General features: G+C 43.6%; 1 protein-coding gene across 2 annotated transcripts in view; it reads left to right on the top strand.

Annotated features, from left to right (window-relative positions):
* The window catches only part of LOC139389960 (tetratricopeptide repeat protein 28-like), a 208,419-nt gene that overhangs the window by 177,256 nt on the left and 17,901 nt on the right, over window positions 1-13,262 (top strand). For both annotated transcript variants that reach the window (XM_071137012.1, XM_071137011.1), the window contains exons 9-11: window positions 4,970-5,079; window positions 12,480-12,609; window positions 12,819-13,037. In XM_071137012.1, the coding sequence (XP_070993113.1) occupies window positions 4,970-5,079; window positions 12,480-12,609; window positions 12,819-13,037 (459 nt within the window). The remainder of the gene's footprint in view (window positions 1-4,969; window positions 5,080-12,479; window positions 12,610-12,818; window positions 13,038-13,262) is intronic.

The following is a 13,262-nucleotide window of genomic DNA, read 5'->3' as shown; positions in this document are numbered from 1 at the left end:
TTTATGCCACACGCTTGTTTTTTTGTTTTCACATCCTGAAAAATATTAATTGGAAGGAGGCCTAGGAAAGGAGCTCCACTCGAGTGCCTATAGTGACAGCATGTGACTTCAGCAGTGTGTGTGTGTGTGAGAGACACAGCAGATTTAATGCCTGCAGTATTTTCATCATATCATTTATAATTAGGTAACACTTTGTGAGGCTTTATTCTCTTTACAGTCACAATGCCTTGTGTTTGTGTGTGTATTTATACAGGAGTGTGTATCGCCCTGCTGCAAGCCTGTGTGTGTGTAAAGTCACAGGGTGCATGGGCCCCCGGAGCTGTAGTGAATCTCTTCACCAGCTGTCAGGCAGCCATTAAAGTGGTCTCTAGTTGCTCTTCATAGTGTAGCCAGTCACAGAGCCACCATCACTTCCTCATTCAGCCACCACTATGTGACTGTGCCTGCAGGGCACACCAAATGCACACATAGTGACAGTCACACTGACAGTGACGACATGAGAGTGACACAGAAGTTAGGGAAGAGAACACAAAGGGAAGCATGTGAAAAGAGATGGAGAGAGGACGCGATTCAGACACAGTATTCACACCCCTTGACTTTTTTCACATTATGTTGTCTTACAGTCTGAATTTAAATGTATTAAATGGAGATATATTTTATCACTGGCCTACACACAATACCCCATAATGTCAAAGTGTCGTTTTTTTTGTTTTTTTTTATGGATTAAAAATGAAAAGCTGAAATGTATTGAGTCAATAAGTATTTAACCCCATTGTTATGGCAAGTCTAAATAAGTTCAGAAGTAAAAATGTGCTTAACAATTCACATAATAAGTTGCATGGACTCACTCCTTTGTGCAATAATAGTGTTTAACCAGATTTTTTTATGACTACCTCATCTCTGATGACGAAGACCAGGGAGGTTATTCAATGCCTCGCAAAGAAGGAGACCTATTGGAGATTGGTAAAACAGCACACTTGGAATGTCCCTTTGAACATGGTGAAATGAATAACTTGGATGGTGTATCAACATACCCAGTCACTACAAAGATACAAGCATACTTCCTAACATAGTTGTCGGAGAGGAAAGAAACCGCTCAGGAATTTCACCATGAGGCCAATGGTGACTTTAAAACAGTTACAGCGTTTAATGGCTGTGAAAGGAGAAAACTGAGGATGGATCAACAACATTGTAGTTACTCCACAATACTAACCTAATTGACAGTGTGAATAGAAGGAAGACTGTACAGAATAATATTCTTAAACATCCATCATGTTTGCAACAAGGCACTAAAGTATTATGGATATGCTTGTAATTGTTAAGGACTGGGGAGTTTTTCAGGATAAAAAACGAATGTAATGAAGCTAAGCACAGGCAAAATTCTAGAGGGAAATCTGGTTCAGTCTGCTTTCCACCAGACACTGGTGACACTCTAGAGTTGGAGTCGTGGGTGAACAGGGAGTATAGGATGGGGCTGAGCACACACCCCATGGGGGCCACTGTGTTAAGGATCAGCGTGAAGGAGATGTTGTTGCCTACCCTCACCACCTGGGGGCGACCCGTCAGGAAATCTAGGACCCAGTTGCACAGGGAGGGGTTTAGTCCCAGGGCCCTGAGCTTATTGAAGAGCTTGGAGGGCACTGTCGTGTTGAAAACCAAGTTGTAGTCAATGAACAGTATTCTCACATGGGTAATCCTCTTGTCCAGGTGGGATAGGGCAGTTTGCAGTGCAGTAGCTATCAAGTCATCAATGGATCTGTTGGCGCGTTATGCAAAACATGCAGGTTTTTCAATTGCCTTTGAAGCATCATCATGAGAGAGAGAGAGAGAGAGAGAGAGAGAGAGAGAGAGAGAGAGAGAGAGAGAGAGAGAGAGAGAGAGAGAGAGAGAGAGAGAGAGAGAGAGAGAGAGAGAGAGAGAGAGAGAGAGAGAGAGAGAGAGAGAGAGAGAGAGAGAGAGAGAGAGAGAGAGAGAGAGAGAGAGAGAGAGAGAGAAGGGTGATTTCAATCCGTTTTCTCTCTCAAGCTCCTGACACTAATGAGACCTGAGTTGTCCCTGCTAGTGATGTCAAGATGAAATGGGCTACTGAGACTAGAGGAGTCCGGTCACACACAGAGAGGGAGAAAGAGAGAGATTCTGAAGGAAAGGAAGAAAGCTGGAGTAGGGAGAAAGAGGGCAGAGAGGGAGTTGGGGTTATGGGGGAATGTTAATGCTCACACACATTGCACCGATTGTGGATCTCACGTTCGTCTGTTGATCATTCAGCGAGTGTTTTAGGGACCACCTGCTGTAGACATTTGACTGCCAACATTTTTCACACAATTCTACAATTATTGGTTTGCAAATTACGTTCAGAGGTGCTAAGTACTCTCGGCCAGCAAACACTGTTGGTGTGTCTGAGCCCTTAAGGAGAGAGGGGAAGTGTTGCAGGCTTCAAAGACGCCCGCCTCTCTGAAGGTGTACTCACAGAGCAGTGCAGATGTCTGGGGAGAGATGTGTGCTGTGCTGCTGTGCTGCTGGGCCTGGCAGGGTGAGGATCAACTCCATTTCAATTCCAGTCAATTCAAAAAGTGAACCAAACTTCAATTCAAATTCAAATGTTCCTCATTGAGAAGAATTGGAATGTTTGTTTACTTACTGAATTGACTGGAATTTAAATGGTATTGACCCCAACCATGGGGGCCTGGTGGAATACGAGGTTGGGTATTCCTTCCTGGTCACGCTCTCAGGAATGTCTGGAAACGCAGAGAGAGTGAGACGAGGGCCGCTTGATACACAACATGACCAAAAGTATATGGACACCTGCTCATCGAACATCTCATTCCAAAATCATGGGCATTAATATGGAGTTGGTCCCCCCTTTGCTGCTATAACAGCCTCCACCCACTCTTCTGGGAAGGATTTCCACTAGATGTCGAAACATTGCTGCGGGGACTTGCTTCCATTAGTGACGTCGGGCACTGATGTTGGGCGATTAGGCCTGGCTCACAGTCGCTGTTCCAATTCATCCCAAATGTGTTCATTGGGGTTGATGTCAGAGCTCTGTGCAGGCCAGTCAAGTTCTTCCACACCGATCTCGTCAAACCATTTCTGTTTGAACCTCACTTTGTGCACGAAGACATTGTCATGCTGAAACAGGACCTTCCCCAAACTGTTGTAACAAAGTTGGAAGAACAGAATCATTTGGAATGTCATTGTATGCTGTAGTGTTAAGATTTCCTTTCTCTGGAACTAAAGGGCCTAGCTCGAACCATGAAAAACAGCCCCAGACCATTATTCCTCCTCCACCAAACATTACAGTTGGCACTATGCATTGGGGCAGGTAGCATTGTCCTGGCATCCGCCAAACACAGACTTGTCCTTAGGACTGCCAGATGGTGAAGCGTGATTCATCACTCCAGCGAGCGCGTTTCCACTGCTCCAGAGGCCAATTGCGGTGAGCTTTACACCACTCTAGCCGACGCATGGCATTGCGCATGGTGATCTTGCGCATGGTGTGTGGCTGCTCGGCCACGGAAACCCATTCCATGAAGCTCCCGACGAACAGTTCTTGTGCTGACGTTGCTTCCAGAGGCAGTTTGGAACTCAGTAGTGAGTGTTTCATTCGAGGACAGACGATCCCGTTCTGTGAGCTTGTGTGGCCTACCACTTCGCTGCCGACCTGTTGTTGCTCCTAGACATTTCTACTTGACAATAACAGCACTTGCAGTTGGCCGGGGCAGCTCTAGCAGGGCAGACATTTGATGGTGCCACGTTGAAAGCCACTGAACTCTTTAGTAAGGCCATTCTACTGCCAATGTTTGTCTCTGGAGATTGCATGACTGTGTGCTCAATTTTATACACCTGTCAGCAACGGGTGTGCCTGAAATAGCCGAATTCACTCATTTGAAGGGGTGTCCACATACTTTTCTATATATAGTGTATAATGGCCCATTTTCTCCCCCACACCAAAACGTGTTTCCCACTGGTCACAGAAGAATAGAAACGATACATTATATCATTCTACCTAATATAAACCTAGTATCCACAGCCTTGCATGGTCAGCAGCCCAATTCAAAGCCCAGCTTGCGTGCTGTGCTGTTAGCACCTCAAATGTGACATGTGGCCAAGTGCTTTGTCCTTTTTCATCATTTCCCTCCGTGGACTGTCTGTTTCATCACAGTAATTGGGTGAAACCAAGCAGTCGGCAGGCAGGCTGAGTACAGATGCAACAATGTGACATACGCATCACCGCTTGAGGGATTGAAACAGGAAAACAAACAGCATTCTCAACAGCTGATCTGACAAAGCCACGCTAAATGAACACGGGAAAAATATCCCTGTGTTTCAGCTGAATCTCAGAGGAAGTTTATGGACCAGTGTGATGAGCTACACAAAGAGTTTCAAGAGATGATGTATCTATCCTCTGTGTTTTGTATCTCCAGTGTGTGTGTGGTTAAGTGGATGATATGTGTTGGGTCTTTGCTCTAATATATGAGCGTGTAATCGAAGACAGAGTACGGAAGTGTTGTCTCTACACGCTATTAAACCTCTTATGTTTGGTTAGTCCTGCACATCCTTTATACAGAAGCATTAAGTGTGTGTTTGTGTTTGCTCAGCCACTCGATCCTTACCATTGATTACTAGGTACCCAGATTAGTGCCCTAACAGCCTCTTACTGTGTGTGTGTGTGTGTGTGTGTGTGTGTGTGTGTGTGTGTGTGTGTGTGTGTGTGTGTGTGTGTGTGTGTGTGTGTGTGTGTGTGTGTGTGTGTGTGTGAGTGAGAGAGCCCCAGACTGAGATGTACTTTTACAACTGAGGCCAAATATTCAAGCCTGTTCACTGTCAGAATATCAGGACCACGCTATGCTTACATCTGTTACCCTGAACGATACCTGAGTGCCTGACCATAGCTCTAAATTATTTATAATCCCTCTCTCTATCTCTTTATTTCTCTTGCTCTCTCTTTCTTTCCTCCCTCCCTCTCCAGGCCTACGACTGGCAGAGCAGCTGGCTCGGCGTGAGGACGAGGCTAAGATCCGCCATCGTCTGGGGCTGTCTCTGTGGGCCAGTGGGAACCTGGAGGAGGCCCAGCACCAGGTAAAAATCCTCACACACAGCATACACACTACACAGGGTTACACTTACACACTCACATCTGTATGTGTCGAGAGAGATCATGTATAGAAAGGGAGGAGAAGGTAAGTGAAAAATTATGGAGCGATGAGGGAAGAAGATGGCCTGATGGAGGGAGCGAAAGGAAGGTTGTTTAAGTGATTGTTTAAGATTTAAAAAGGTTGTTATCATCACACCATTTTAGTTGTGTTGCCATCAGTTATTCATGTTGTTCTCATTTGTCATTCTGAGAAAGAGAGAGAGGGGAAAAGGGAGAGTGAGAGGAGAAACAACATTGTACATACCACAAATATGTATCTGTTTATTTAGATCCCCTACTATTCGTACTAGTATTTGCACATTGCTAAAACACTGTACATAGCTGATGATAATATAACACTTGAAAAGTCTTTTTTTTTTTTTTACTTTTTGAGTGCAATATTTACTGTGTCCTCACTTTTGTTTGTTTATTTCACTTGCTTTGGAATTGTAAACACATGTTTCCCATGCCAATAAAATTCATTTTGAATCAAATTTAATTTAATTGAGAGAGAGACAAAGGAGACAAATCTGCTTGAACACAACTCAATTCTGTTCAGTTTATCCAGTTCCTGAATCTGTAAACTCTATCTTCTCTCTTTCCTCTCTGTCAACATCTAGTACAAGGACCTTATCCCCATACCCCTCAGGCTTACCTTGTCAAACAGATGTTAGCCAAAGCAACAGTATTTTGTCACACCCCAGTTCATTCCCAGTGAATTCAGTAATGCTTGGTATATTTTCTCCAGTCATTGTAGGGTGCGTTGTTGTTGGAAAAAGGAAAGGACGTAGTTGTTCTCAGAGTATGGATGAGATGATTATTCATGAGGAAGCAGGGAGGGTGGTACTGCTGGTGGTATAGCTATATGACCTTGGTAAATACCCTGACCCACTTCAGGGCTGATTTACATAGCGCACTATGTCCCACTACGCAGTATTACTGCACATGACATTCATACATCATCCGTACTGTTGGAATGAGATGACTTGGACCCATGTTCCTCTATATCCACATTTAAACACAAATGTGTTTTAATACCCTCACTCTGTTACGTCTTGTTCTCTGTGGGGGAGAGATTTCACCTGACGACACTTCAATCAGATTTGCGAGAATACATGGTGTCATTTTGTCACTGCTGGAGAGGATATGGGAATAATAGATGGAATGGAATGGATTTGATGTTTTACAGCTCATAACTTCTATCAGTGAGGGTGAACGTAGCCCAGGGGGGAAGACATGGTGAGAGTCATTTCAGGAATCGCACATGTGCAACTGTCATGGTGTGAAAATGTCAGATAAATGTAATGTTAATCATCAGTTATATTGGTTCATAAAAGGCCAGTGGTGTAAAGTACTTAAGTAAATGTTGTTAGTGTAGCGAAATGCTTGTGGTTCTGGTTCCGACAGTGCAGCAATGTCTATAAGGTAATATCTAACAATTTCACAACATTTACCCAATACACACAGTCTAAGTATATTCATCTAATAAAGTTTCAGAAGAAAGGTCTTTGTTTTTGGCCATTTTGAGCCTGTAATTGAACCCACAAGTGCAGATGCTCCAGATACTCAACTAGTCTAAAGAAGGACAGTTTTATTGCTTTTTTAATCAGAACAACAGTTTTCAGCTGTGCTAACGTAATTGCAAACGGGTTTTCTAATTATCAATTCGCCTTTTAAAATGATAAACTTGGATTAGCTAACACAACGTGCCATTGGAACATTGCTGAGGAGTGATGGTTGCTGATAATGGGCCTCGGTACGCCTATGTAGATATTCCATTAAAATCTGCCGTTTCTAGCTACAATAGTCTTTTACAACATTAATGTCTACACTGTATTTCTGATACATTTTATGTTATTTTAATGGACAAAAATGTGCTTTTCTTTACCCCAAACTTTTGAACGGTAGTGTATATATATTTTCAAACAGTCCATTTATATTTTCCAACAGGGCTATACATTTGGGTGAGGTTTTTTTCTCGCCTGAGTTCCCTCATTTCACTGCCAAAAATTAAATGAAACCATCTAGTGTTCAGCGAAATACAGTTGAAGTCAGAAGTTTACATACACCTTAGCCAAATACATTTAAACTCAGTTTTTCACAATTCCTCACATTTAATCCTAGTAAAAATTCCCTGTCTTAGGTCAGTTAGGATCACCACTTTATTTTAAGAATGTGAAATGTCAGAATAATAGTAGAGAGAATGAATTATTTCAGCTTTAATTTATTTTATCACATTCCCAGTGGTCAGAAGTTTACATACACTCAATTAGTATTTGGGAGCATTGCCTATAAATTGTTTAACTTGGGTCAAACGTTTTGGGTAGCCTTCCACAAGCTTCCCACAATAACTTGGGTGAATTTTGTCCCGTTCCTCCTGACAGAGCTGGTGTAACTGAGTCAGGTTTATAGGCCTCCTTGCTCGCACACACTTTTTCAGTTCTGCTCACAAATTTTCTATGGGATTGAGGTCAGGGCTTTGTGATGGCCACTCTAATACCTTGACTTTGTTGTCCTTAAGCCATTTTGCCACAACTTTGGAAGTATGTCATTGTCCATTTGGAAGACCCATTTGTGATCAAGCTTTAACTTCCTCAAAATGTCCTTTTCTGTTGTTCTGGGATTGATTTGCACTTTTCACACCACAGTACGTTCATCTCTTGGAGACAGAACGCGTCTCCTCCCTGAGCGGTATGACAGCTGTGTGATCCCATGGTGTTTATACTTGTGTACTATTGTTTGTTCAGATGAACGTGGTACCTTTCAGGCATTTGGAAATTGCTCCCAAGGATTAACCAGACTTGTGGAGGTCTACAACTTATTTTCTGAAGTCTTGGCTGATTTATTTTGATTTTCCCATGATGTCAAGCAAAGAGGCACTGAGTTTGAAGGTAGGGCTTGAAATACATTCACAGGTACACCTCCAATTGACTCAAATGATGTCAATTAGCTTATCAGAAGCTTCTAAAGCCATTTTCCAAGCTGTTTAAAGGCACAGTCAACTTAGTGTATGTAAACTTCTGATCGACTGGAATTGTGATACAGTGAATTGTAAGTGAAATAATCTGTCTGTAAACAATTGTTGGAAAATTTACTTGTGTCATGCACCAAGTAGATGTCGTAACCGACTTGCCAAAACTATAGTTTGTTAAGAAGAAATTTGTGGTTTCTTCTTAACAAAGTGGTTGAAAAACAAGTTTTAATGACTCCAACCTTAGTGGATGTAAACTTCCGACTTCAACTGTAACAACACAATGTCAAATACAGGAAGCCACGTCAAATAATTAACATCCAATCACATTAACCGTTACTTTCTAGCCGGAATTCCACTAACGGTCCGTATGTACCCGGGAAAGCACCAAACAACAGACAGGGACTTTGGACCATCAAAGAGGTGCGAATATGATGAGAACTACATTGATTTGGCCTTCACTTATGTTGGGAGTAGTGTCTTTCCTCAGCCACAGTGTGTTTTATGTGCAAAAGTACTATCTCACAACTCAATGAAGCCTTGTACTCTTGCACAGATATTTAGAAACAAAACAAGCTAATTTGTAAAATAAGCCACGGCAGTTTTTTCAGTAATAATTAAGACGACTTTCGAGTAAGACATGTATAAAAGCAACAGATACCATTAATAAGAAGGTGTTAAAAGTGTCTTATATGATGAGCTACTGAGTGGACAGGCAAGCCCCATACTATTGTGGAGAACTTAATTCTTCCTGCTGCGGCGGATATGGCTGGGATAATGCTGGGGTAAAGGCAAAAAAAACAGACAATATACAGACAATGCCTTCATCAAACAACACTGTTTCACGACGCATCAGTGACATGACAGGAGATGTTTTGAAACAATTACTGCTTCACATACAAGCCAGTGAATTCTATGCGCTACAGCTGGATGAGTCAACAGACGTGGCGGGCCTGGCACAGCTCCTGGTATATGTCCGTTACGTTTATGGGGGGGTCAATTAAGGAAGACATCCTCTTCTGGAAACCAGGACAGCAGGAGAGGATATTTTTTAAAGTACAGGACAGCTTTGTGACATAAAATGGACTTCGGTGGTCAAGATGTGTTGGTATCTGTACTGATGGCACAAAAGCCATGACAGGGAGACATAGTGGAGTGGTAACGTACGTGCGTGTAAGCAGTTACTCTCTACGCCACTTGTGTACACTGCAGCATCCACCGAGGCTCTTATTGCCAAAGGAATGCCTGACAGCTTGAAAGACATTTTGAACACTACAGTGAAAATGGTTAACTTTGTTAAAGCAAGGCCCTTGAACTCTTGTATATTTTCTGCACTGTGCAATGATATGAGCAGCGACCATGTAACGTTTTTTCAACATACAGAAGTGCGCTGGTTATCAAGGAACAAAGTATTGACACGTTTTTTGGAATTGAGAGACTTTACTGACCATCATTTTCACTTGTCTGACGTCTTGCATGATGAGGAGTTTCTCACACGACTGGCCTACCTGGGTGACATTTTTTCTCGCCTGAATTATCTGAGTTTAGGTTATAGGGACTCTCCGCAACTATATTCAATGTGCAGGACAAAATTGAGGCTGTGATTTAGAAGTTGGAGCTCTTCTCTCTCTGCATTAACAAGGACAACACACAGGTCTTTCCATCATTGTATGATTTTTTTTGTGTGCAAATGAACTCAAGCTTATCAACAATGTGAAATTTGATATAGCAAATCACTTGAGTGAGTTGGGTGCGCAATTAGGCAGGTACTTTCCCGAAACAGATGACACAAACAACTGGATTCGTTATCCCTTTCATGCCCTGCCTCCAGTCCACTTACTGATAGCTGAACAAGACAGCCTCATCAAAATTGCAACAAGCGGTTCTGTGAAAATTGAATTGAATCAGAAGCCACTGCCAGATTTCTGGATTGGACTGCACTCAGAGTATCTTGCCTTAGCAAATCGCGCTGTTAAGACTCTGATGCCCTTTGCAACCACGTATCTATGTGAGAATGGATTCTCGGCCCTCACTAGCATGAAAACTGAATACAGGCACAGACTGTGGGTGGGAAATGATTTAAGACTGAGACTCTCTCCAATACAACCCAACATTGCAGAGTTATGTGCATCCTTTCAAGCACACCCTTCTCATTGACCTGTGGTGAGATATTCACCATTTTTGATGAACAAATAAAGTTTTATATGTAAGATGGTTAAATAAAGAACAAAATTATTGATTATTATTATATTATTATTTGTGCCCTGGTCCTATAAGAGCTCTTTGTCACTTCCCACGAGCCGGGTTGTGACAAAAACTCACACTCATTCTTACATTTATTAAACATATCGTATAGTGTGTGTGTGGCAGGCTTACAATGATGGCAAAAAACAGCATTTGAGAGTGTGCTGACCCTGGTACGCAGCTGGAGGATGAATGTTTGAGGGGCTACAGGACTGTAAACAAGTTTGGGAACCACTACTCTAGACTAACTTTTAGCTTCACGTTCTCAGAGGTAAGCTCGTCGTTTTTGGTCTCCAATTTGGTAAGCCGCTTATCGATGTCGGTCAACGACGTTTCCATATCCTTTATTTTTGGGGTTTCTGTCGCGATAGTGTTGCGATAGTTGACTGGACTTCTGTCATATATTCAGCTCTTAGACTTGACACTGTGGAACGAAGTTTGGTCATGACATCCGAGCGTAATGTAGCCATTTTTGCGTGGATGGTGAATAATATCTCCATAACGTTAGCATCTGCCATCTTGTTGCTAGTCTTTGTTGTGTCTTCTTGTTTACCACTTCGTCTCGTTTTCCCGGTTCCAGACATATCCAAGAAGGCCAACCAAATGTTGCTAGAGCCAGTAGGTGTGCAAAGTGTCTTCTCGTTTTGACAGATAAAAGGTTCAAACATAAAAGTATCAAATCTTAGTGAAGATGCCTCGGAACACATCTTTACGTAGCCATGTTGAAACCGCGCCCGTGTTGGATCATTCTTGATACACACAGGAAACTGCTGCGTTTCAGTTCCTGACACAAACCGGTGCGCCTGGCACCTACTACCATACCCCGTTCAAATGCACATAAATCTTTTGTCTTGCCCATTCACCCTCTGAATGGCACACATACACAATCCATGTCTCAATTGTCTCAAGGCTTAAAAATCCTTCTTTAACCTGTCTACTCCCCTTCATCTACACTGATTTGAAGTGGATTTAACAAGTGACATCAATAAACGATCATAGCTTTTACCTGTATTCACCTGGTCAGGCTATTTCATGGAAATAGTTCTTCATGTTTTGTACACTCAGTGTAAATGTCCTATACCCCTGTTTGATATTAGCTTTACAGCGTGTAGGTAGGACATTGCGGACACAGCACTTTTTTGTTTTCTTTTAATCTGTGCTGGGTGAGGTTAGGCCAATGGGGAGCCAGTGTGGGAAATTCGTTTCCCTCTTAATGGGATGTCTGTGTGCCCAGCAATCAGCCTGCAGCCCTATCAGCAGAATCAGCCAGGACAACAAGCACTAAGGCTGCACAACCACACTCTGCTCTCTCTCACCCTCTCTCCTCTTGTCTGATATACTTTACTGGCTGACCTTGGGGATAGACCTGGCTAGGTGTAACCACCTCACCATTCACACACACACACATACATACCTGATTCATTCCAATTCCATCCCTTCCATGTGCCAGTCCCAGGGCAGCATCTATCTGAATGGTTGGTGTGCGTAGTTTCGTGTCAATGGTGGCCTCTTACAGACTGGAGTTGGAGGTGGAACATTCTCAGTCATCTTAAAGGCCTGGCAACAGAGGAGGAATAGGAAATCAATACCAACTCCCATGAATCAGCACTCCTGGCTGGCCTGGACTGCTAGTGTGCAGCATAGCACAGCACAGCCTCCGCCCACACTCTGTCTGCCCTCCCACCTCTCCCCCCTCTCCTTTTCCTTCTCCCTCTCCAGCCTAATAGTGTCTGGGACTGAACAGAGAAAATAAGTCTTGAGAGGGCTCAGGGAGACATAGTGTTCTGTGGACACACTGTTTCCCTCGAAGACATTGTGTGTTTTGGAAGCCCAGGCGATGGCTTAGCATCTTCAGTTCCCTCTCTCTTGTCTGGGTGGATGAGATGAGAGGGGAGGGTGGCTGTGTTGAATATCAGAGCTGTGTTTAAGAGAGGGAGCTGAGGGAGATGTGCTCATATCAAATATAATTTACACTGAGGAGGGCTTCTGCCATCTAGTGTCTTCTTTCTGCCACTGCATGTCTATGTCTGAGCTCTTATCTCTCTTCACTGTTCATGGAGTGAACAGTGAACAGTGGGTGTACTATGCAGTAACTGATCGTTATCTGTGGTTGTGTTATTTGTCCTGCAGCTCTACCGAGCATCTGCATTGTTTGAGACCATTCGTCATGAGGCCCAGCACAGCACCGACTACAAACTTTCTCTGTTTGACCTGCAGACCTCCTCCTACCAGGCACTCCAGAGGGTCCTTGTCAGCCTAGGTATTGTTACGCGATCCATTGCCCGCATTCCGTTCTCACCGTCCTTCCCTCTTTCTTTCATTCTGTCTGCTATTCTCTTACTTTCTTTTCATGTGCGTTCCTATCTTTACCTATTTGTTGCAAAATATTTATACTACTAAACATTTGTACATGTTCGCTCTCTGATAGCTAGAAAATCTAGCGTTGACCTTTGACCCTCTGCTGTCCAGGCCACCATGACGAGGCGTTGGCAGTGGCAGAGCGGGGTCGGACGCGGGCCTTTGCTGACCTGCTGGTGGAGAGGCAGACAGGCCAGCAGGACTCAGACCCCTACACCCCAGTCACAGTGGAGCACATCCTGGACACGGTGAACAGCCAGAGGGCCCTGGTGCTCTACTTCTCCATGGCTGCTGGGTACCTGTACAGCTGGCTGCTGGCTCCAGGAGCAGGTAAGACCTGGGGGAGAGAATAGAGGGGGCTTTAGAGGGGGCACCAAAGAGAATAGAGGGGGCTTTGAAGCCCAGTCATAGCTCTCGCCTGACTGACAGCTCTGGCTGCCAGGGAGAATTCTAGCCTGTGCTTCTCTTTTAGCCCTACTAGACAAAGTGTGAATTAAAGCTGTGAGTCATAATAACACACGCCCACCAGTCTTGATCGGGTTGATAAAATCCAGA

The sequence above is a fragment of the Oncorhynchus clarkii genome, chromosome 30 (genome assembly GCF_045791955.1).
Source record: "Oncorhynchus clarkii lewisi isolate Uvic-CL-2024 chromosome 30, UVic_Ocla_1.0, whole genome shotgun sequence".
In the NCBI taxonomy this organism is placed as follows: Eukaryota; Metazoa; Chordata; class Actinopteri; order Salmoniformes; family Salmonidae; genus Oncorhynchus; species Oncorhynchus clarkii.
Note: the sequence above shows the minus strand (reverse complement) of the source record. Positions and strands in the feature narration are given on the sequence as shown.